Source organism: Aulonocara sp. 'chitande type north' Nkhata Bay, linkage group LG23, assembly GCF_057382095.1.
Source record: "Aulonocara sp. 'chitande type north' Nkhata Bay isolate Kocher_YH1m ecotype deep benthic linkage group LG23, A_spYH_male_GT1.1, whole genome shotgun sequence".
Classification (NCBI taxonomy): Eukaryota; Metazoa; Chordata; class Actinopteri; order Cichliformes; family Cichlidae; genus Aulonocara; species Aulonocara sp. 'chitande type north' Nkhata Bay.
Genome location: NC_141365.1, coordinates 9,210,014 through 9,234,815, shown reverse-complemented (window position 1 = coordinate 9,234,815; position 24,802 = coordinate 9,210,014). Strand labels below are relative to the sequence as shown.

The following is a 24,802-nucleotide window of genomic DNA, read 5'->3' as shown; positions in this document are numbered from 1 at the left end:
ATTATTAGTGGTCTTGTATGTCTTCCATTTTCTGATGATTGCTCCCACAGTTGATTTTTTCACACCAAGCTGCTTGCCTATTGTAGATTCACTCTTCCCAGTCTGCTGCAGGTCTACAATACTTTTCCTGGTGTCCTTCGAAAGCTCTTTGGTCTTGGCCATGGCGGAGTTTGGAGTCTGACTGTTTGAGGCTGTGGACAGGTGTCTTTTATACAGATGATGAGTTCAAACAGGTCCCATTCATACAGGTAATGAGTGGGGAACAGAAAAGCTTCTTACAGAAGACGTTACAGGTCTGTGAGAGCCAGAGATTTTCCTTGTTTGATGTGACCAAATACTTATTTTCCACCCTAATTTACGAATAAATTCTTTACAAATCCTACCATGTGAATTCATGGATTTTTTTTCACATTCTGTCTCTCACAGTTGAAGTGTACCTCTGGTGCAAATTACTGACCTCTGTCATCATTTTAAGTGGGGGAACTTGCATATTCGGTGGCTGACTAAATACTTTTTTGCCCCACTGTATATATATATACACACATCTATATATTTAGACCGTGAGGGTTAGTATTTGACTGGGCTACTAAACTCAACATAACACCCTGTTGGTTGCTCCGTGCAGGGTAGGTGGGAGAGCGCGCCTGGTTCTTGGAGGGATAATTCGCGTGCGTGCGCGCGTTTTCCGCCGTTGGTGGTTCTTCACTCTGAAGTGCCCCGCCCCCCCCCCTCTTCCCCGCCCCCCGTGCGCTGCACAGGCCAGGCAGGCAGTTCTCCCACCTCACCGAGCGAGCCAAGCCGTCGGTAACGGAGAAGATGGCAGAGAGGCAACAACAGAAACACGAAGGCAGGGTAAAGATCGGCCATTACATCCTCGGCGACACGCTCGGAGTGGGGACATTCGGCAAAGTGAAGAGTTAAGTCCTGTTTCTGTGTCATGCCAGGCTTCATGTGTACGTTTGTGCCTTCAGTTGGAGTAGTTAATGCCAAGTAGTCGCTGTGCCCCCACTCCCCTACCACCCCTTTAACGCTTCGTGTTCAACTTGCTGGTGGTCAGTGAAGCAGTTGGCGTAGTTGAGCGGTTTAACCACGGCAACAGACTGGATTTTAAACGTACTGTAGTCTGAGAATCTGACCGCTTCAAAGTCAAATTCTTTCACCGAAGCCCCCTTCAGTAGCTGCTGTTATCAGCTATGGCAGGTGATAAAACCTGGATGCATAGAGATGCACAGTTACACTCGCATTATTATGGTATATCGTTAAGTAATAAGGACTGTGCGGTGGTGGCTGTCCTTTTCCCTGTCTGGCGACAAAGGACGATTGAAGCTTACCGTTTGACCCACCGTGGGAACCTAACGTTGAACTGACATTAATTTTGCAAGCTAGTCCGATGTGTTATTCTCTGCTAGCCGGTGGTAGCTTGTTAAGTGCTTGTCAAGTCGAGCAAACCCTAAACAATCTTAAAGCTTCAATAGGATGCGTATAACAGATTATTATTAGGGTAGCCTTCGCTAGTTCTCTGACACTCAGCATGACCTTGTGAGCTTTAACTCTATGCTCACCCCGCCTGTTTCTTGCGTGTGCTGCTAAAAACATTTGCTACCATGGCTATTTCTGAACATCATCATCAAGGAAAATGATTTTGCTCACACTCCCAAACCACTAGGAGAAAATCTGTGTAAAGTCATGTGTGAAAGAATAAAAAATGACTGTGTGTGTGTGTGTATGTAATGCTTGCTCGTTTCAGGTTACTGCTTGTGTGTTAGTTGTGGAGCAGTTCATGCCCCAGTTCGTATCTGACTCTGAGTTTCGTGTGCAGTGTTTGGCAGCTGCAATAACAGCTTGGTTTCAGAGCCTCCAGCAGGCAGATAGCTCCAACACTATAAACAAACGCATGGAAAGAAAATAGGGGTTACAAAAGAGAGCAAAAGCTCAATATAACAAACGCAGTTCATTCACTACTTTGTGCAAGCTTCCTACGCAACAGGACTCCAAATCAAAGTGTAACCCTTTTAATCCACACCAAGCTGCTTATGTAGTAGGTTATGTGATTTATTTATTTTTTATTAATTTTTTTAGCCTCTGTGGTCTGTCTCTTTCATGTCTGTATTCTGTTGTTTTTAGTTGGCGAGCATCAGTTGACAGGCCATAAAGTGGCTGTGAAGATCCTGAACAGACAGAAGATCCGTAGTCTCGATGTTGTGGGGAAGATCAAACGAGAGATCCAGAATCTTAAGCTGTTCAGACACCCACACATCATCAAGCTGTAAGTACAGAAAGACGACACATCCGTCTGTCAGATTTAAGACTCAGACTCAGTGAAGACTGACAAGCTTTGCAGAGAGATAACTGGGCTCTCTTTTATTATTGCTTGTTGTAACGTGGGTTCTTTGCTGTGTGTTGTGGCATGCTTTGCTTGTTTACATGTGTTTCCTAGAGCTGTACTCTACTGAGCATACCCACAAGGGTCACAGGAGGTAAAACACACAAACATACCAGTGCATGCACACAAGCTTGGAGCTAGATAAAGAAATGTGCTCTGGCTAGGACAAATCTCCAGTTAATATGCTGGATATTGTTGTAATGAAGGAGCATGTCTAAATCCCTCTCTCCTCATGGATTTTTCTGTGACTTTGTTGTCCTTCTTTCTCTTTCCTTCTATCTCCCTGGCCTCTTTCCCCTTGTTAGTCCATGTCTGTCCGTCCCTCTCAACATTGTTTGTGATATTTTTAGTCTAGGGTTATGGTTAGTCCACTGTAAAACTCTAAGCAATGGCAGATATGCGAGTTGTCAGGTCATAAGCTGGAGTGCTGTGGAAGTCAGTGTCAGAGACGTATACAGTAATAAACACATGCACACTGTGTACACTTCTTGTACAGACGTGGAAGCAGTTTAACATACTGACCATGACTATAAAAGCTGCCACACTCTCAACTGTTAGAAGAAAAAAGTTATTTGTCTTAATGTTTCTCCTCCCATAGTCCCTGTGGTGTTAGGCTTCACCCAGCTTGACAGTATTGAAATAGATTGTGATAAAGTTTATATTCTACCACCGGCAACCATTCATGAAATTGTGCCTGCAATTTAACATACCTGACCTTTATGAAAGCAACCCAATATCACAGCCTTGCTGTGCCTTTGTTTCTGTGTACTAATGCTGTGTATTGTTTATGTAGACGATATAGGTTTAGACATTCCGGTTCACCCATCTGTGTCTTTGTTTTGAAAGAAAAGCACATTTGTTCTTATTTCCAGTAAATTAATCAGAAATGTCATGAATGACAAATATGACTGACTGGTGATTTTTTAATAGCAACAATGACTCCTGTGTCCTGTTGCACAAGTTACAAAAATGATCATGAGAAGAAACCTCTCCAAATATGATAGCACATCTGATAACTGCTGTGTTGATTAAAGAAACAGTTCATTTGGTTAGCTGAGTTACTGGAACATCAACTCTTGCCTGCTCGATAACTGAAGATGCCACAGGAAGGTGTGTCCTACCCCCTACATAAAACCACAAAAACTTGAACCTAAATAGAAAGTGGAATGAGAGGCCTGCAACACAGAGCAAGGAAACAAATGCATCAGATACTCTATTTTGAGAAACAGACACCCCATGGGTCCTAAACTGGCAGCTTCACTAATTGGTAACCACAAAATACTATTTCTGGGATCAGCAGTGAAGAAGCAGCTCCCGGAGACCTCCCTTGTAGGCAGAGTTGCAAAGAAAAAGCCATATATCCTTCTTCTGCTAATGTCTTTTGCCCATCATAATCTTTTCCTGATATACTCAAAAAACTGGACAAGCAATTCAATTAAAAACATGTAATTTCTAATTAACGATTCCATTACTGACTATGTCAGGTACAAGAGTTTTAATTATTTTAATGTTATTTTGATTAAAAATTAATCTACCTATAAAAAAGGGACATGTCTAAGTGATCTCACTTTTTAATTTTTGAGAATAAAAGGTGAAAATAGAAGATAGAAGGTGAAATCAACTAATAAATGTATTAAAAGTTCATTGTAATACAACATTTTTTTTTTGTTGTTGTTTTTGTTGTTGTTGTTGTTGTCAGGTACCAGGTCATAAGCACCCCGACAGATTTTTTCATGGTTATGGAGTATGTGTCGGGAGGTGAGCTGTTTGATTACATCTGCAAGAATGGACGGGTAAGATGACATTCTTCTATTATCTTGCTGGTAGATTTCAGCCTGGCTGAGTACAGTGGTCAATGAATCATCAGAAATTCTTTTATTATCCAGTGGCATGGTTAGCTGACTAAACAGAAGCCTGACTGGTTAAACAGTTCTGACAGTTTAAAAGCAATTGTTGCATATATTTGGTAAACATATCAAGCAAAAATCTGATGATGGTTTGTTTCCTGGGGTTGTGCAGTAATCCAAGTAGACTTGCTGTTAAAAATAGCTGAGTGTATTTATACTTAACTTTGTGTTGACTGTATTTTTTCACATTATTTAAATCCACATCCTTCACATTATATATATTATAAACTGTATGGTCTTGCTTTAGCTTTAAATATATCTTCTTACTACTGTCATTTTGAGTAGGTATCTATATTTTAATTAACTTATAATGTACATTTAAACTATGTTCCTAAACATGTGCACTGTTTTCAAGTGCAACTTACAACGTCTCTCCTTGTTTTGTCATGTATACATTACATCGTATTACACTGTAATAGTGGATGCTCATGTTAAACATGGGCAAACTTTAAAAAACTTAGATGAAGTCAATTTATGTGAAAGTAATTCCTTTGAGCCAAAGTTTCATGCTTTAGATTCGTCTAAACATTTAATTTCAGGCAGTTTTTTCTGCCCTTAGCTCTGTGGGTGTCAATGAAAGCAGATGTCTCTAGAGCACAAAGCTCTACCTGTGAGCATAAAAAACATTTCTTAGATTTTCTGTTTACGAGGGGCAACCATCCATCCATCCATCCATCCATCCATCCATTCGCTTCCGCTTATCCTTTTCAGGGTCACGGGAGCCTATCCCAGCTGTCACAGGGCGAGAGGCAGGGTACACCCTGGACAGGTCGCCAGTCTGTCGCAGGGCCAACACACAGGGACAGACAACCATTCGCACTCACATTCATTCGCACATTCACACCTAGTGACAATTTGGATTTTCCAATTAACCTATCCCCACAAGCTGCATGTCTTTGGACGGTGGGAGGAAGCCAGAGTACCCGGAGGGAACCCACGCAAACACGGGGAGAACATGCAAACTCCACACAGAAAGACCCCGGCCTGGTGTTGGAATTGAACTCAGGACCTTCTTGCTGTGCGGCAACAGTGCTAACCACCGTGCCACCGTGCTGCCCGAGGGGCAACTTTCTTCTGATTGATTGAGGGGCAACCAATCAGAAGAAAGTTGGTTTAAAATGAGGGTAAAGATGGCTAAAATGGCTTGTTTCAGACATCATATTAACTGATAGGTTCCACAGGCCTAGTATGACATAAATATGGTTTATTTTGAACTGCGAGTCACGAAAAGCTGCCCTAGTAAAGTCTAGTAAAGCCATTCATAGTTTTCTATTGATGTTTATGAACTTCACCTTTTGAAATCGAAGTAGCGTGACTCTTAATGGACTGCATGGTTATGCATTAGTCCCACACAGCACCTACACACAGCTTTGCAGAACGTTGCATGTCTTACCTGGTTATGTCGCCAGGGTCAGAAACATCCAGAATGTGCACTACTTCTACTCTTGTACATGTTTGTGCTATTGTTGGTCCTTTAGTCCTGCTTCTGCCAAGGAGAGCGAGCCAAAGTCACTCATTATAGTGAAGTGAAACTAGTGTTAAAAGCAATGAAACTGTCCACTGTCTTTGCTTTTATTGCTGTTTTTTTTAATCTTTTGATCTTTTTTGTGCTTCTTTCTCTTTTCATGAACTCTGTTGTCACTACCTTTTGTGTTAAAGCCCATTATCCACTAGTCCGTAGGCAGCGTTCTACAGTTTAGAAAACCAGACTATTTAAAATCACTAGCTTTTTACATTTAGCATCCACAAAGCTAGCTATTCCCTCAGGTCATTAAGGGCACTTAAAAGAGATAAATGGGCTAATTATTATTGATCTTAAATTAATTACATGCATAGAAAACACAGTCTGAAATGTTTTCCATTTCTAATAAATCAGTAAATGAATGTTTTCCATAATAACTCTAAATGTTAGTGCTTTTTTTTTTTGCACTGGCTCAACAAAATCTGCTAGAAATGTTTTTAAAGTTGGGTCCTGTTGCAACTGACCCAGTTGCATACTTGTAGATCAGAGGGAACATCATCACTCAGATCAGTCAAGTCCATTCATTTTGTGTCTTTCAGGTGGAGGACACTGAAGCACGCCGCCTTTTCCAGCAGATTATCTCAGCTGTAGACTACTGTCACCGGCACATGGTGGTTCACAGAGACCTCAAACCTGAGAATGTCCTATTGGATGCCAATAAGAATGCCAAGATAGCAGACTTTGGTAAGAAAACAGTTATAGCTAGAGGGGGAGACATAAAAACAAGCTTGACAATAGAATCTTTTGTAAATTCATGATAAGAGGACAGATAAAATACTGAGGTTTGTTTAGGGTGACAGAGTAAAATTACATAGTTTAAATAAAGCCAAGTGACAGCTGTTTATGATTCAACACATGCAGTAACTTTGTTAACTTGAAGAAAAATGTGAAATCTAATTGTGCACCTTTTAGCTTTATTAAATGATAAGGAAAATTTCACTTGAGAATGCCTCTTATCAGTTAAGGCCTTAATTTTTGCAATTTAAGTTAAAAATCCTGATGTAATATGACCATGAAAGAGAGAAATATTTCAAAAACACACAAGGGCCCTTATGCGCAGCAGGGCGTGTGGGGTGGAGAGACATCCCTTAGCAACGGCAAGGTTTCATATCAAGTCTGGCAGGAAGCCTTGAGGCCCAGTGTCATCTGATAGGGAAGGAATCAAGGCGGGGTGTGGCAGTGGAGTACAGCAGGAGAAGTGTTTTGGCTGAGAGCAAAAAATACTGGCAAGCAGAGCAAGGGAGTGTTAAGGGACCAGGGATAAAAGATAAAGGGAAGGTCAGCACAACACAAAGGGTCTGACGTTTAATGTTTGGCAGAGACCCTGGTAGGCAGAGAGAGGCTCATCCAATTAAACGAGCTGTGTGTTTAGAGCTTAGTGTCTTGGAGAGTAAAGAAGGATAAAGGTCTCAGTAGTGTCCGCAGTGTGTAACTCCCTGTTGGGCTATGTTCAAATTTAACCTGCAGACAGGTGACAGATTAGGGGAAAAACCTGAACCCTTGACCCGTGCGAGGAGGGGTGCTGGAGATCTGTTGTGTTGTTGGGATCTTTTTGCTGGCAGGGTTTGACTAGCCCTTCTGTTCTTTTAGAGGAAAGGGTCACTAGAAATCAATGCCTTATTACTTCATCCTGGGATGAAACATTTCTATCCTGACTCCTAGAGTTGTCGCTTTAAGGATTACAGTACCCTGTTTATAGGCCATTAGTGGTCACTGACTGGATTCATGAGGATGGAAAACATAGTCATATACTGTGCTGTTTTGGGTCTTTCTGTGTGAAGTTTTGCCTCCAGAGACATGATTGTCGGTTAATTTGTGATTCTAAATTGGCAATAGGGGTGAGTATGACTAGTCTTTCTCGTTGTGCCAGCTCTGTGCTGGACTGGCACTCTGTCACAGACATGACAGATAGACAGTGATAGGTTTCACTCCCTTGAAACCCTAAGTTGAATGGAAAGAAGAAAATATATCTGTCCATTATTAGAAATTAAGAAAATTGATAGAATGATATAGGTTCACTGCTCTCCACCCCCCATCTCCACCAAATGATGAAATATCTTTTGAGGGTACTTGAACACCTTAAAAGAGTTCTAAAGCTGAAGCTGTTCTGGTGGCAGCTGGTCGCTCATCTCCATACTAAGATGCTTTGTTGTTGTTATGCTTGTTACTGTAAGAATAAAGACGGAGAGATATTAATGTTCTCTTGCCATTTAACTGGGATTGTCCGACAGGACTGTCAAACATGATGTCAGATGGAGAATTCCTACGAACTAGCTGTGGCTCACCCAATTATGCAGCTCCAGAGGTCATCTCAGGAAGGTTTGTACGTCTATTTTTTGTGTGTGATCATACAACCAACTATTTTTTTAACTGCCTCATGGGATAAGTCATAAACAAACCGTTTAACCATTAACCTATAAATCACTGTGGAAAAAAAGCGTTTCTGGTGGTTAAGCATCTGGCTTTTTTTTTTTTTTTTTTTTAACTGTCACATCCTTTCATCTCTCTGTTAGACTCTATGCAGGCCCAGAAGTTGACATCTGGAGCTGTGGTGTGATTCTGTATGCCCTGCTGTGTGGCACCCTGCCCTTTGATGATGAGCATGTCCCCACACTGTTTAAGAAGATCAGAGGAGGTGTCTTTTACATCCCAGAGTATCTGACCCGCTCTGTGGCCTCGTTGCTGATGCTCATGCTGCAGGTGGATCCTTTGAAGAGAGCCACCATCAAAGACATCAGGTACTGACCCCACTGTCTTGAATCCAGAGGCCTCCTTTAGCTATATTGTTAACACTTTTTTATTAATATTATACTGTATGTTTCTCTTCATATATCATTTTTTTTCTTTAAAAAAAAAAAAGAGTTCTTTAACTAATGTTGCCACAAAAGAAAATGCCATAGCTTTATAACTCAAGTTATAGCTTTATTTTCTTTCCTCAATATGTCAAATATTTAGTTCCCTGTCCACTCTTTTATAACTGTTAGCTCTGTAATGTGGCACAGGATTATTTTATTACAGACTCCTCTGTTTGATAATCCAGCTTGAAGCAAGCTAAAAGTCATACCTTGCGTGTCTGATAATGTCAGTATTGAGTTTGGGATGAAGCGTTTGAGTTGATCAATGTTTTTTGATAGGGAACATGAATGGTTTAAGCAGGACCTACCAGGCTACCTTTTCCCAGAGGATCCATCATATGATGCGACTGTTCTGGATGAAGAGGCTGTCAGGGAAGTGTGCGAAAAGTTTGAATGCACTGAATCTGAGGTTGTGACCAGCCTGTACAGTGGAGACCCACAGGTGCTCATTGTCTTTGTTCTAGTACATGTTTTCTATGTTTGATAAACTTAACCTGATATATTATGAAAGCTGTAAACAACGTTTGTAGGTTTCAGTAGTATAATGGTCTGTTGGGAGTGAATTATCTTATTGGTCTTCACTTTATTTTTCGTCATCCTTCTGTTTACGCAGGATCAGTTATCCGTAGCCTATCACCTCATCATAGATAACAGGCGCATCATGACCCAGGCCAGTGAATTCTATTTGGCGTCCAGTCCTCCACAGGGCTCCTTTATAGAGGAGGGAATGCCGTTGCCCCCTGGAGTTAAACCTCACCCAGAGAGGATGCCTCCGCTCTTGGCTGACAGCCCAAAGTCGCGTTGTCCTCTGGATGCTCTCAACACCACTCGGCCTAAACCACTGGCAGTGAAGAAGGCTAAGTGGCACCTGGGTATCAGGAGTCAGAGCAGACCCTATGATATCATGGCTGAGGTGTACAGAGCTATGAAGCAGCTAAACTTTGACTGGAAGGTGCTTATACATACATAAAGCACATCACTGCAAAGAACCCCACACAAACAGAGTCTCTGTTTTGGCTGTTTTTAAAATATTTATTTATATATTTATTGACTCTTTTGTGTGTGTGTGTGTGTGTGTGTGTCAGGTGGTGAACCCATACCATTTGCGAGTTCGAAGGAAGAATCCAGTGACAGGCAACTTGGTGAAAATGAGCCTGCAGCTCTATCAAGTGGACAACAGATCCTACCTCCTTGACTTCAAGAGCATTGATGGTTAGTAACACATTAAGCAGGTTTCACAATCTAGTCACAATCAATACATGACTAATTTAAAACCAAAATAAAATACACATTTTCCAAATCATAAAACATGCGTGGCCTTTGTGCAGGTGTAAAGCTGCTGATGTTTGTCCTTAATTTTGTCATTCTAAAGTTGAGCTGAAATGAATAAAGGCGTGAACTGCACTTCACAAGGTTGTCTAAGAAAATTGCAGCTGTAGTCACAAAACATAAAAAAAAGAAAAAAGTTGTTTTATGAAAAAGCTCCTTTTTCATGTTAAAGCGTTGAGAGTGGGTTCAGCAATCCTACAGCCTGAGGAAAGAAACCGTTTTGAAGTGTGTTGGTACTAATGTATTACTTGCAAGATGTCTTTTAGTATCCTTTCTGCGTAGACACCTCACCTCACCGGTGCCTTTGATGCTCAGTAGATGGGTGTCTGTGATCTATTATTTACATTTAGACCATTTAAATCATCCACTGCAGAGATTTCTGGTCTTGGATTGTGCATATAATATTAACTCTTTTTGTCAATAATGAGATTAAATCTTCTTCTGAGGATACGTAACTATATTTTAAAAAATTTAACAGATTTAATATCACGTCATTTGAAGCCTAAAATATTTTAAAAGGCTATAAGAAACTTCATACATCCAATAGATGACATTATTATTTAGATGACAGATATATATTTTTATGGTTATGCAAATCAGGTGAATGAGTCATCTTGTACTTGCTTTAGCACAGAATTGCACTTCAGGAAGAGAGGACCACTACTTATTAAAAAATGCATTGACATCGTTTTTAAGACAAAATGTACCATTAGCTTTGTGTCTTTTGTTTTAAATGACCTCTTTTAGCATTCAGCACTGGTTCGAAATAGCTGGACTGATTTGTGTACTGTCTCACAGATATTTCTCACAAAGTTTAATAAAACAAAAGTTAACGTAGTAGTTACTTTATGAATGACTACTAATATTTGCTGTTGCTGTGCTTCTAGATGACATCATCGAGGCAGTGGGCTTTAAATCGGGCTCATCCACTCCTCAGAGGTCAGGTTCCACAGCCGGTCTCCACAGGCCCAGACTGAGCATTGACTCGGCAACCCCAGCGATTGATCTGCCCCAGCTCAGCTCCTCTCTCCCGGGATCCCTGTCTGGTAGCTCCCATCTGCTCACCCCACGTCAGGGATCACACACCATGGACTTCTTTGAAATGTGTGCCAGTCTGATCACTACGCTAGCACGCTGAGCCCTGCTGACTTGCTTAGGTCACTGTAACCTGGATGTCAGTGGGGTTTTTAAGCTAATCACAGATCGAGGATGTAGGGAGTGTAGATGTTTGGAGTGACTTCTTCTTTCTGTCTCTTCTCCATCTGTTCTGTTTTACTGGATTGGGGGAAGCGATTGGAAATGTAAATGGCAAGGCAGGTGTGGCATTCGCCTCGGATGAAGAGAGAGAGAATGAGGGGGTAAAATAGTGGGGGTTATTATTTCTTGTTTTGACAGTCATTGGGTCAAAGTCTTGATGTCTTACACATCAGGCTGCAGCTGAGGGGAATCTATGAACTAGTGGAGGCCTGTAAAGTGAGAAGCGAGTGGTCAGAGTTCAGCAAAGCTCAAGCTCACTGTCACTTCTCCCACAAACATCTTCGGCTGATTATCAGTTGCTGAATTTCCTTCACCCACTGTACCACCGATCAAAGGTCAGTTTTGCATCTGGTCTTAAATCTTCACTGAGGCAAAGTTGTTAAACTCGACATTAAATCGTGTCAGAGAGAGTATCGCAAAATGTAAAATTCTATTTTTTTTAATTTATGTTGTTTATGAGGAAGATTTTGTTATCCTTGTATTATATTTATATTACAATCATTATGTAGCTGAAAAGTTTGACAGAGAAATACCAAATAAATTACTATACATCTTTAAGATTTATATTTTAGCGGTCAGACCCATATTTATTTTTAAGAGGTTTTTTTAGGCATTATAGTTTTTTAATTTAATTACTACTTCAACATAGTTTTACTTGATTTTGAATTGATTGTAGATGAGTAGCGAAGCTCTTTGAGACAGCGGGATAGTAGAATGATGCTCTGCATGACGCCGAGTATGTGTTGCATTGGTGTTGAAGACAGATGCAGACCATCTTACAAGAGTTTGGGTTTTTTTTCGGGGGGATATCCAGATATATTTCAAAGCATTCAATCACCCTGCTATTTAAAGCAGTCTTTTATATGCAACACACCCAACAGATCCCTTTACATGCAAGTCCCTAATGAAGACACTTAGACACTTGCTTAGTTATCATAGGGGTGTTCAGTTCAGTCACATATGTAGTAAGCTGAATAAAGACAGGCATTATAGCTGTTTTTAGGTAAAAACTAACATTTTGTTTTATTATTATATTATTAAGCTTTTAAATTAGGCAGATACCCCTTAGAAATTGAGACAGATGCTTAATGTGAGATCTTAAAACTATTTTTATTGGCTGGTGTGGCCAGTTTTTTTTTTCTAACTTGTTAAAATACTTAAGTAAGCCATTAAATTTCAAAACAGAATGACACTGAGGAGGGCAAAAAATAGATGTGAGACGGTGTGTATCTGTTGCACAAGTGTATAAGCCACATGAACTTTTCTACAGTTGCCTTAAACAATGCAACGCATTAATTGGTATGGAGTGTGTTGTGGAAGTTTTCCATACAAGTGTGTGTTTGTGAGCTCAGATAAGTATGGTACTTAACACTGGTGTGTTTAAAGGCTCTTCAGTATAATTGTGATGTCTGGGATGTCAGAGAGGTGACAGAATCAGAAAAGTGAGTGGCGAGAGACAAACCATGACGGTTCGGCGTGGTGCAGCTGTCTGAGCTGTTATCTGTTTCAATTAGTCATTGCTGTCCAGTCTGCACTGTAAAACTCATTTGCTGTGGCCGACAGTTTGCACACTTACTGTTTACTGCACTGCAAACTTTACTGTAACTGTTGTTGCTGGTTGCTATTGATGCACGCCACCGTTCTGTAATGTCCTGTCAGATTTCCATAGTGATGTTGTGTATTGCTATAGTCAGGCATAACATTATATCAAAATCATTTATGACTGAATGTAAACTGAATGCTGGTGCTGCTAATATAAATCCTTTTCTCTCTTTCTCTCACTATGTTCTTCTGGTTTTAAACCTGCTGTTTTGATGTGGGGATACTGGACCGTTGCCTTTCTAGTGTTTGCAGTAAGACGTAGAAGTCAGTGGCACTGAGGCAGTTACTGTTCTGCAGAGTGGTGTCACAGAGATTTACAAAAGTGTAAATACAGCACTTAGAAATATACACTGATATAAATATGTGCAGTAAAAAAACGAAATAACTGAAACGACAGAAAAATATTAAATCTGCAGAAATCTTTCAAAATAAAGTTGTGGAACTTCTTCTCCAACACGTCAACCCTGTGAGATGAGCACAGACAAATGCACATTTGTCTAAAAAGTGCTGCCTTTTCGTTTCACATTGGATTCAAACACCACGCTTTCCCAGATCAATATCGGGTCGCTTTTCTCACCTGGTTCTACTTGGTAGTAGACCGAGGTCTGGTTGAACCAGTGAAAGCCACTTTCTGCTACCCTGAAACCCTTTATTTACATGTTCTGTGTATTTGTTCTGTCTGTAAGCTCATACACTGCTCATTGTTCTTTGTCAAGGAGAAATTGTGTTCCCTGCTCCAATATGCTGCTGCATATACACCTTTGTAAACACTAGTCCACAGCCTTTGTCAGCCATCTATTTTACACTATTGCTGTGTCTTAAATTACTTCTCTATTGTAAGCATCTTCAGTCACATCAATATATAATATATGGGCCTTTATGCTTTAATTCCGGGTACTGATGCTCCTAAAAAACACTTGCAAAAATATGTATGATTGAAGTGCACTATCCAGCAGAAGTCATGGGTGAGATTTAAAAACTCCTCTGACATAACCAGTGTTTACTGTCAGGTGTAGTCTACCATCACAACTGTATGCAAATACCAGTGGCATGATAGTCATGTAAGCTAATTTGTGTTTAGTGCCAGAAGAAATGCTAAAGGGCCTAATTAAATACAAATTTCACATGTTGTACCAAAGTGAGTATTTTCTGTAGTGGGGTTCTTATGATCAGTGTAACCCTAAATACCACCGTGTGTGTGTGTGTGTGTGCGTGTGTGTGTTAGGTATGTGGGTGCACGCTGGTTGTTGTGATTGCCTGTATGCGTGCGTGTTGATACTGTCTCTATATGTCTTTCTGTCTGATTGAGGTTTGGATTTCTCATGTTATGCGTTGCATGATATTGCTGTATTGATTTGCACTTTAATGAATATTTATTGGAAAAAAAATAAACATAAAAAAAATTCCGTCTTAACGTGCTTTCATAGAGTCACACAAACTCACACCCACTACAAATGCCGGTTGCAAATGACCTCAAGTAATCATCACATTATGTTGTTTATCTATAATACTTATTCATCTGTTTATAGGGAACTGTTAGTGTCAGAGGCAGGTAAAAGCTCTATAAAAAGTAAAGAAAATTCAGTTGATGGATATCCCTCTAGAAGTTGCAGCTATGATCAATACAGAGCAAATGCTATATTTTATACCTATTATATTACACAGCATGCTGGTTATTTGGGTCCAATGAAAAAGAAGTCAAACTCAAAGGTCATATGTATTGTAGCATGAGTAGTCACATAGTCCCTTCCAAATACCACAGTTGACACTGAAAACAATAATGAGTGTACAAATTACAAATTAGCAAAAGCTTATGTGCAAAAAATACAAACAATGTTTTTAAATGCTGGAGTACTGTAGATAAACATAAACCAGGAATATTACTGGTATTAGCTCACATTACTTGCTGCTTACAGCTGGTTAATTGTTTCTAATGGATGCATCTTAAAACAAATGAAGCTTTTTCCAGTATTTCTTAGCTACACACACTTCCATCTGATAAGAAAAACTGCTGTTTCCATTCCGTTGTTCTTTCCCTTATTTCCTCCACTTTAAATATATTTTCCATTCTGGTTTTTGCACAGAAAGCAGTTCATTGTCCCTACGAGAGTTTCCAGGATCACATTGTCCACAAATACTGTGTGTGTCTGTGCAACGCAGTTCACCGTGATCACTTAAAGCAAGCAGATCAACTGTCCCATGCTGGTTCCACATTGCAGCATTTGAAAGAACAGAAGAAAGATTTCCGTTTGCCCAGATGATATAATTCTCATTGTTGTTAAATTTAATTCTACTTCACGAATGCAGTCATTGGATAAATAAGATCATAGTCCAGCAGGTAATGCTGCAGACAAATGCAGTTCCACCTGGGGGAGTTTCTGTTCAGCTGTTAAGACAGAAAAACATCATGTCATCATGGCATGTGCACAGTGATGGACAGTGAAGAGTGATTCATCCTTGCCTTGTTGTATGAAGGCCACTTTACCTTCACTCCACTCCATCGGCATACATGACAGGAGGAGGTAAAATGAGTGTATCCGGAACAAAATCTGTATCTCCTGCTGACACAGCCTCAGGCCTGTAGAAAAAAAACATGAAAAAAACTCAGTCTTTCATCTATCACCTTATATTCTTAACCCAGTAACTCATTCTTCCCTCGAAGGGAGGGAGTATGTAATTGGTTCTATTTCAATCAGCTCGAGATGATTTTATTTTGGTGAATTTCTGGTCAAGGTCAAGGTCACACCAAATGTAAAAAGTAGTAAAAGCTTTATATTACCCATGGAAATATTGGGTATATTGAGTATATGCAATATACTCTTCTGTGCTCTTCTCTTTAAGTGCTCTTGTTATGTAAATGCTGTCTGTTGCACTAAGCACAGAGGAGGGACCTACTTGAGAATTAACAACTCATTGTTCTGTCAGGAGTCAACCTGGCTTAACTTCCTGGTGGCGTTAAGGTGGAGTTAAAAGCTTTCTTTCTCTCAGAGATTAAAAAAAAGGAAGACATTTACTCTTTTCATGCTTATCAAGCTGTTCCAGGCAAAAAGGAAGGAACCCTCTCCGTCTACAGGTCGGACAGCATGTTTGACATTTTTCTATGTGCGTTATTCTTTCTGTACTTACGTGTGATTTGCTTCTTGTGCCGCATTCACAGAACCTGCAGTGTAACCTGAAGATGTATTGATATTGCAATTTAAAAATCAGTTTATAAAAACTTTATGATAATACTTTATGAATGTTTTTTTTTTAAATGCTTCTTCCGGCATAAGTGTATTGCCTGAAAGTGCATCAGCATTAGGTTTGAAAAAGTAGTACATTAGTGACTTTTTAAATGTGATTTTTAGGGCATTACTTACTCATTACTGGTTCATCGGTGCTGTTAAAAAGAAGAAAAAACAAAAATTGAAAAGAAGCTCTGGATGTGTGTGTACATGCACGCTCGTGGATGGACAACATTGTTACATTTTTCTCCACCATGCCTACCTTGCAGCTGGCTCTACATTTTTTTGTGAATGGAAAAATGTGGACAACCTCTGAAGTGCTCTATAAGGAGAAATAAAAAGAATTATATGAGTCTGCGCGTGTCTGTATGTGTTTCTGTAAGAGTGAAACAGGTGAACTCACTGGTTGTGGGAGCTATCATGACCCATGTCACTGTGACTGTGCTGGTGGTTCACGCTAAGGTCTTTGTTTCCTAAAGACGAAATCACACAAGCGACAGATAAATAACTGTATACAAGTAAACATACAACAGTTACACCAAGGAAATAATTCCTAAGTTACCAGACCTAAGATTAGCCATTACATATTTTACTAGCAGCTTCCTGTTTAAGCACCTGCTTGTCTAATGAGTCACATTGCAGGGAATTAACGTTTAAAGAATGCCGTAATGAAAAGTCCATTGTTCATTAAAGAAGTTTAGAAGGGTGCAGTTTTGTAATTTCGGTAGTTGTGAAGAAATTATAATTGGATAGAAACTTGATACAACATCCAGAACATCAGTAAGTCCTCAAGGACTTGTTTATGGACTCAGATTGAGTGTTTTTTATACTGAGGGCGCTCACACACTCGCAGTTGTGTTGCAACCTCACATAAGCCTTCCTGTGTTTCTCTGAAACAGCTGCTGCAAAATATCAAGTCTGTAGTATCTTTGTTTACTGTATCTGTTAACCCACATCAAGATAACAAATTGAGGAAATCAACATGACAAACACAAGTGTCCCATTAATTTTTGTATTGTACTGAAAGGTGACTTTTAAGTGAGTAATTCAGTAAGTGATTCATTATGCTTTGTTTAATGTATGTTTCCAGTAAACAATTAAAGATCTTCCCAAACTTGTTTTTTCACAAGAGCTGACTGGGGAATGGTGCTGCCTAAGTTGTTATGTCTTACCCACATCTGGCATGGAAAATGTCCGGGTATGACCTCTGCAGGAAAAAAGAGTGCCAAAAAAACTGTTAATAGCAGATTGATCACCTTAACTCTTGTCCTCAATAGAAACAAGCAGTAAACACCAAAAGTAGAGCATAATTGAGCATTTACTCACAGTACAGCCTGTGTACTTGGAGAACCAGAGGGAGGTTCATCATCATCACCGCTCCACTCCTCACTGTCGTCTGTGACTGAGCATGTCAACATCAAAAATATTAAACTGCTGCTGAATAATTTCACTGTATTTTGTTATCTTGGGTAGAAACGGGAAACACTTACAGCTTTCTCCTGGTAATTGATAATGGTTTGAGTCACTGGGGGAAATAAAAATCATCTGTAAATAACTTTTTAACTTAAAGGTAATAACAGTAGTAGAAGGTTACACATGATAGCTTGTTATTGTATGAAACTCTTACTGTGAAATCATGCGGGCACCGTCTGGTTCGATAAAGTTATTGTTTGACCCGGGATGAGTTTTCCTTCCCAGCTCTAACATCTCCTTGATGTCCAGTTCCACATGGTCAACGGCGACATACCCATCTAAAAACACATTCACATGGTCGTTATTCAGTCATTTCAGATGTCATTTCAGATTATAGCACTTATGTTTCAAAAACAGGTTCTTGCATCCTTTTATCCTTTTAATCTTGATTGTTTATTTTTTTAACTCACAGCTGTTGGTGCTGTCTCTGGCCAGCCACTTTCCTTTGGGGCAGTTTGCTGTTCGAATAATGCTGATCGTGTCTCCTGCTTTGACGGGGAGATCAGTCTTTCGTCCCTTTGCAGTTACAACTACTCTTGCCTGGTAAAGGGCATCCTCCTGTCCTGTGATCTAACAAACACAGTTACATGTTAACACTGAATATTCCTCCACTTGCACTCAAATAACCTCAATAAACAATATTCATGTAGCACTTTTGAAAACAACACTACAAGAGGCTTTATACCACAAAACAAATACATGTGTTCACTAGCTGGATGGTGGGCTAATCGTGTAATTTATTCTATTAAAGAGCAGTCTCCTGACAAATAGTTTGTTGTTGTGCAGAAACACTGAGATGACTCCCATTTGCCTGATGCATGCTGTTACTCTTCATTTTAACAGTCAGAATTTACAGACCTATAGTAGACTTCTTAAGTGTCAGAGTGGGAGGAGCAGTTTATCTTTAACCTGCTGTTATGTTCACAGTACTTACTCTCGATACGTGATTTTGTTCCTGATAAGTAAGAAATGTGTATTATTTTTTACAAAGGCATCTTTCTCAAAGCCAACAGGCTTGCATTTGCTGATCTGAAGGTATTTGAGTGACAAGACTGCCATCTAACTGCCCTGTGGATGCCCAATATAATCTGATCAAGAATTGGAGAAATGAGAAATGGAGTGATGATTTACTTGAATTCCATCATCTGATTTGGGGATTGTTGTTATTGTTGTTGTTGTTTTCTTCTAACTTCTCTCTTTCTCTTTCTCTCTCATTGATCGGAGGATATTTTTATGTCTTCTGCAAAGGCAACAACCCCATCACAATTTCTCCACAGTGCACAGTCTCGTTATGAAAGGATGATGATGTCATGATTGTCAACGAGCAATCATGAGTACTGATGATACAAGTACAATTAGAGGTAGACTGCCTTTTGCAGATAGGACTTGGACCTATCTGCAAAAGGTAGATTAAAAGATTTTATACTGTACAACAATACTGTCTTTATTAGGAAAAAGCACTGTTTCAAAAGGGACATAAGTCCAGGGGGGATATGGGTAAGATTTAAAATCAAAGTAGTTCCACTGAGAATTGCATAGGAACACAATCTCAGCAAGGTAACCATTTCGCACTAATCACAAAAAAAGGTTTGACATATCAAACCATTTAGTTGCCAGATGTATGATATTTACCACAGCTAAGCTGTAAGACTGTCAAAGCATCAGCAGGAGAGGCACCAGGCTTTGAATTGATATGATTATTAAAACTGTCTGTGTTTTATCAATAGAGGAATAGAGCAAAGAAGCAGCACATGATGACATAATAAATGTTGACGTGCTTCTTACATGTACAGTACTTACAGCGTGTGACAAATGTGACATTAATCTTGTAATCCTTGGGTTTTACACTTAATGATATTAACTGGGCTGCTGGCATTTACTCCATTTTTTGTGTTTCTGGTAAAGCCAGCTGCCTGTTGTGTTAAAAAAAAAAAAAACCAGAGCTAAAGTAGACACAAAACCGCATTTATAGAGTTGTTGCATCTTTTTTGGGTTCATCCCTATGTTAATTATTACAACAGTTTCTGCTACAACACAAACATTAATCAGAACATGTTCAGAACAGTAATATTGTAGAAGAACATGCAGAAATAAAGAATGGCCCATAGGTGTTCTGTCAGAAATATCACAGACAAAACAAATGTTTGCTCGTATTCTGTTTGAGCTTGCACATGTTGCTCACTTCAACTCTTCCACTGCCAGGAATGAATCCAGACAGGTTTGTATGCCCGAACATATACCCCACCCTCCCCCGATGTTTCTTAACCTTCCGTGTTCACTTACCTTGAATTTCTTCTTCATCTCGTTCTCCCTCTTTTCCCTCTCTTTCTGTTCTTTCTTTTCCCGTTCTTGTTTCTCCTTTAGCTCCTTCTTCTCCTTTTCTAGCCGCTGCTTTTCTTTCTTTTTCAGCTCCTTCTCATCAGGCCCCTCTGCAGCTGCTTTCTTTTCACTCCTGAGGAAGGCAGAATGAAGAGGATCATCCAGTTAGAAAAGGACTACTGGTTAATAGCAGAGGAGAATATGAGTGAAACAAAAGCAAATCACACTCTCATCGCTAATTCCCCGGGGATAAGAGAAATTAAAAAATCTCTGGATAAAAAAAATTAGGCCTTACTTGCCAAACCTCAACGTCTTGGTTTTCTCTTGAACCTATAAGTAAGAATAAAGAATGTGGATTAATTAACTTTGAATTAAAATTGCATAAAGAAAGCTTATCTTTTTGAATGAAGAAAAATAAAGTCTTGATTTTACACTGCAGCTTACCGTTACTGGCATTGACTCAACATATGGATCTGTGGTTTAAAAAGAAGGACACAGTTATGTACAATACCAAAGATGCAACCCTTCCAGGCAGTTTCTAATATTACTGTATTAATTTGAGCACAATTCCTATTTTTCTAGTATAAATAGTTTCTTACTCTTTGGCTCTTTGCGTTTCTTGACTTTAGTCTTGACTTTTTTCTTGTCACCATCAGGTGTGGCGATATACTCGTACGCATTTTCCGTGTTCTGATAAACATCGTCTTCTGGTTGGGGCCTGCGTGGGACAAAAAGTTGAACAAACACTAATGAATACTAACTTGTCAGGGATTAAGAACCATTTTAATGAGAAATAAAATAGATTAAATTTGCATGTCTTACTCTGACGCCTGTTGTAAGTCCTGACCGAGAGCATGAGATGATTCTGGTAGTGGATTATTTTGGGATATGTCTCCATATGGTGTCTCTGTGTGGATCTCGGTTTGCGGAACATTACTGTGAGCCTTTGGCGGGTCATAACCGTCTGGAACATCTGCACCTGGGTACATCTCATACTCCAACTCTGATCCCTGCAGCTCGGGAATAGGAATGCCTGAAGCCACATTGTCAACCTCTGGGACATCAGGGGTGTAGGTCTCTGAAAACTCAAGTGGAGCAGGGATATCTGCAGAAGAAGCATAAAGGATTATGACGCATTACAAGAACAGGCCACTGAAGTTTAGCTTTTCTCTAAATTGTGAGTCTAGCACTGGTGACCACACCATTAACTCCCATGACAGGTGGAGGAATGAATTCACTCAAGTTGGCAGAGTTAGGTATGGCAGGTTCCTCTACAGAAGAATTCAGAAGCCCATTATCTGAAATAGTCATCTTGGGTGGAGGCGGGGGAATCGCCTCAGGGACAGGGTCAGGTCCCTCAGTGATTTCTTGCAACAATGGAGAGGGCTGTCCTGGAAGGAATGACATTACATATGAACATATAACAGTTTAGAAGGTTATGACTAGATATGATTGCTAAAAGATTTTGAACTTTAATCTCATTTAAGTCAAAAAGAACCATTCAACATCAAAACTACATCTGAAAGTGAATTTTCCAACACAGAAATAGAGATAGGGCAAGAAAAAGAATAAGAATTGCATATGTAAGGAAACAAAACCAGTCAAACCCACTGTGGAAGTTGTTCTTGTATAACTCTGTAGAGCAGAGCTAATGCATTTATAAGAAATGTGCAGTATAATTCAATTTTGCTACTTTAATTAAAATACAAAACACATCTCTAGAAACTTGCCCGCTAGCTGCCTTTTGAAGCTGTACAAAACTGTTTGCTGTTGCAGAATAAAAGATTAGAAACCATGTCAAAGGTACTCATCTGTAATTTGTAACAGTAGACTTCATCATATTAAACGAGCTTGACATAAAAACCTGTATGCACAATTTCAAAAATGCAATGCAAATGAAACAGAGCAGCAGACTTCCTGCTCTTTCTGCACTGTGCTTAACAGACGTTGAACTGTTTGTCACTGCACCTCTGACATAGCAAACATACCTCTGCAGCTCTGCCCTGCCTTCTGCTAAGTTATTTCTGGCACAAAAGAAGAATGTCACCACCTGAGGCGACCTTGTGGCCAGGTATTTTCTGCAGCTAAAACTCTAAGCTATTAAATTATGTTTTGCAGGCCTACAGCACATACCTGATGATGATGAGATAAATTCTTCTCAACTTCTTTTGAGGTGAAGTAAATCCACGGAAAAGTAAGAGGTGGGGAAGAGAGGAGGGGGGAGGGGAGCTCTACTGTGGTTATGTTAATTGGACTTACGGTGGTCAATGCCATTGACTTGTGCTGGTTTCGATGGGACGGCATTGCCTGTTCGATCTTCATAATCAGTGGGTGGGAGTTCTGGGAGACTTTCAGTGGGGCTCTGACACTGGGAAGATTCCTCAGGTGGAGGGGTAACAGAATAGGAGTGGATGTCACATATCAAGGGGCTAAGAGCAGGTGAGAAATTACATCTTGTTAGTGACTGAGCTGTAAACAGAGATGTTTCTTCGTAACTGCTGGAATGAAACTGTGTGTGTTCCTGCTGTTTGTGTTCTTTACCTGTTGGTCTTCTTGCGTGCATTCTGTAGAGCATTGAAAATCCTCTGGTCACCTGGTGGTGTTCTTTTTCCAGGACTCATATCCTCTGCCCTCTCCAGGGCAGAGAGTGCTGAGACTGGACGCTCTGGTTTGGGAGATGGTGGAACAGATGGAGGGTTTGTGGCTAGAGAAGGAAGTTTCTCCACAGCAGTTATAGAAATATCATCTTTCCCAATCTCAGATGTAATCTCAGGCTCGGCGGGTGATGGAGATGGAGAAGAAACCAGGGAAGGAGAACCAGAGATGACACAGCTGGGTGGAAGAGGTGGAGAGACACTGGGTGGACTGGTAATAGCTTCATCTTGGCTAGAAATAGGAAAAGTGGGATTTTCTATTTCAGGTGGGATTTCACTGGTCAAGATTGGGATTTCAGGTGGTGGGCTCTCAGGTATGAGAGGAGGAGGTAGGTTGAAGGCAAAAGATTCAAGAGTAGTAGAGGTTGGGGACATTTCTACATCAGCACTGTGATCTGGTAAGGTGGGGTTGTCTGGTAGATGGGGCTCTGATGTTGAATTAGGTATTGTTTCCCCACCAGATTCAGAAGGCACTGGGAGGAGTGGAGCTAGTCCAGCAATATCTGAGCTTGGGGTGTCCAGAATTGGATCAGCTGAGATCAACACTGAATCTCGTTTTGACTTTTTGAAAAGACTGAAAGGCTTCTTTTTCTCTGTTGTGACTTTAGGTGGGGGTGCGGCTGGCACCAGCTCTGCAGTACTCTCTTTCTGAGTTACAGGGACAACCGAAGGAAGCGTCTTGTCTTTCTTATTAACTTTCTTTTGATCCACGGAATCTTTAAGAAGATTCTCCCTGCTCCCTTTGAGTGTTTTGTGCTTACCACCTTTCCGTTTCCCTTCACTTTTGTCTTTATCGTCGATGAGAGGTTTTTTGCTCTCTTTCGGATCATCTTTGAAGACCACTCTTGGGGCAAATAGTGCCTTTCTTTCCAAGTTCTCATTAATGGTGGTCAGCAGGGAGGGGCGTGCACCTGAAGGGAGGTAATGACTGGGGCTCTGGGGAGGAGAGACCACCTTTGACTTCTCTGGGAGAACAGGTTTTATCTTGGGTTTCTTCAGTATGAATTCTTCTTGTTGAAACTTGGCCCTTATGGCCTGAAAGTCAATCTGTTCCTCCTGATGAAAGTATCACACAGTACAATAGTCTCAATACAGGACCTAAATAAGGTAAATTTTATTTCTCTAACATATTTGGAGTAAGAACAAAATCCCAAATCACTTATTATTAAGAGGAGTTTAGTTTTGGTCTTAATCCGGTAAGATAAACTATGTCATCATTGTAGTAACAACGTTACAGCGTACAGAGCTAAAACTCTGTCTCACTTTACTTAATGTTGTTGTAAGCTTTGATCTTTTTTTTCTTCAAATGTCAGTTTACAGTATTGCCAGGATTTATGTCTGCTAACACAACTTTAAATATATCAATAGCATATTATCCAATCATCATAATGTTACGAGCGTCATGGGACATACCTGATCCATTGCGCGTTTTAATATCCACAGAAACGACCAAAAAAAACCTCCTGTACGAATAGAGATCGTTCTCTTATTCAGCTTCTCATCCTGTGTCCGTTGGAAAAAAACAAAGAAATTAATTTAAAATAAAAAAGGAAGAAAGAAACTTTAAATAGTGTATTCACTGTTCCAGTTTCCTGCGTGCTTCACCTCTGATCGAGACAAATCTGCGTCCCATGCGCACCCGAGATGGTTTCAGAGGAGGAGTGCGATTGAGTAAAAAACAGTCAGGCTCGTCAAACTAGTCCTGCTGAGCATTTTACGCCACAGCACGATGACTGTCAACAGCTCTTGGATTCTTCTCCCTCTTCTTCAGGAATGTCGCCCGGCTGGCACGACGTGAGTCACTCTCATGAAACCAAGCGGATGGAGATTTTTTTTGTGTTTATTTTCAAAGTGACTCATTTTTTTAAGAATGCTAATCTCTCTTATAAGAACAGTGTATTTTGCTGTTATGAGAGGATGTGGTATAAAAGTTTAATCTTTGATTTATTAACTGTCGCCTAAACGAATCATTCAAATTAAACGTAGAGAAAATGAGATGACCGAAGAAATGTGTCAATAATGTGACATAAATACATTCTGTAAGCGTTGTCTTTATTTGGCAGCTTTGTAACTGTAGCAGACTATAGTCTCTCATACGCTTAACTCACTACCAAGTTGTGTACACTCACCGGTCACTTCATTAGGTACACTTTACTCGTACTAAGGAGGATCTCTTTTTGTCTTAATTCTCACAGATTCAACAAAAGTGCGGGAAACTTTCATCAGAGATTTTGGTCCTTACCAGCATGACCGCATCACACAGTTGCTCTATTGGAC

General features: G+C 40.1%; 2 protein-coding genes across 4 annotated transcripts; one reads left to right on the top strand and one right to left on the bottom strand.

Moving 5' to 3' along the window:
- The first annotated feature begins 735 nt into the window (after window positions 1–735).
- On the top strand, window positions 736–14,279 carry prkaa2 (protein kinase, AMP-activated, alpha 2 catalytic subunit). The gene is made up of 10 exons (XM_086281693.1): window positions 736–916; window positions 2,125–2,266; window positions 4,083–4,176; window positions 6,352–6,496; window positions 8,044–8,131; window positions 8,326–8,550; window positions 8,947–9,109; window positions 9,281–9,619; window positions 9,753–9,879; window positions 10,884–14,279. The coding sequence occupies exons 1-10, from the start codon at window positions 817–819 to the stop codon at window positions 11,132–11,134; spliced, it is 1,674 nt and encodes a 557-aa protein (XP_086137819.1). The 5' UTR covers window positions 736–816; the 3' UTR covers window positions 11,135–14,279.
- Window positions 13,777–24,258, bottom strand: LOC147301179 (uncharacterized). 3 transcript variants are annotated; one of them, XM_086281690.1, is made up of 21 exons: window positions 24,131–24,258; window positions 23,939–24,028; window positions 22,413–23,581; window positions 22,131–22,300; window positions 21,074–21,262; window positions 20,694–20,976; window positions 20,471–20,589; window positions 20,316–20,344; window positions 20,167–20,201; window positions 19,836–20,004; window positions 17,963–18,122; window positions 17,707–17,830; window positions 17,570–17,604; window positions 17,406–17,481; window positions 17,252–17,286; window positions 16,483–16,552; window positions 16,342–16,401; window positions 16,215–16,234; window positions 15,982–16,027; window positions 15,341–15,433; window positions 13,778–15,241 (listed from the first exon to the last, which is right to left on the bottom strand). In XM_086281690.1, the coding sequence occupies exons 2-20, from the start codon at window positions 23,945–23,947 to the stop codon at window positions 15,343–15,345; spliced, it is 2,889 nt and encodes a 962-aa protein (XP_086137816.1). In that variant the 5' UTR covers window positions 23,948–24,028; window positions 24,131–24,258; the 3' UTR covers window positions 13,778–15,241; window positions 15,341–15,342. The 3 variants fall into 3 exon arrangements, with proteins under 3 accessions (XP_086137818.1, XP_086137816.1, XP_086137815.1); XM_086281692.1 differs by having other exon boundaries at window positions 13,777–15,241; window positions 15,317–15,433; window positions 23,939–24,189; XM_086281689.1 differs by having other exon boundaries at window positions 23,939–24,188.
- Window positions 24,259–24,802: the final 544 nt, after the last annotated feature.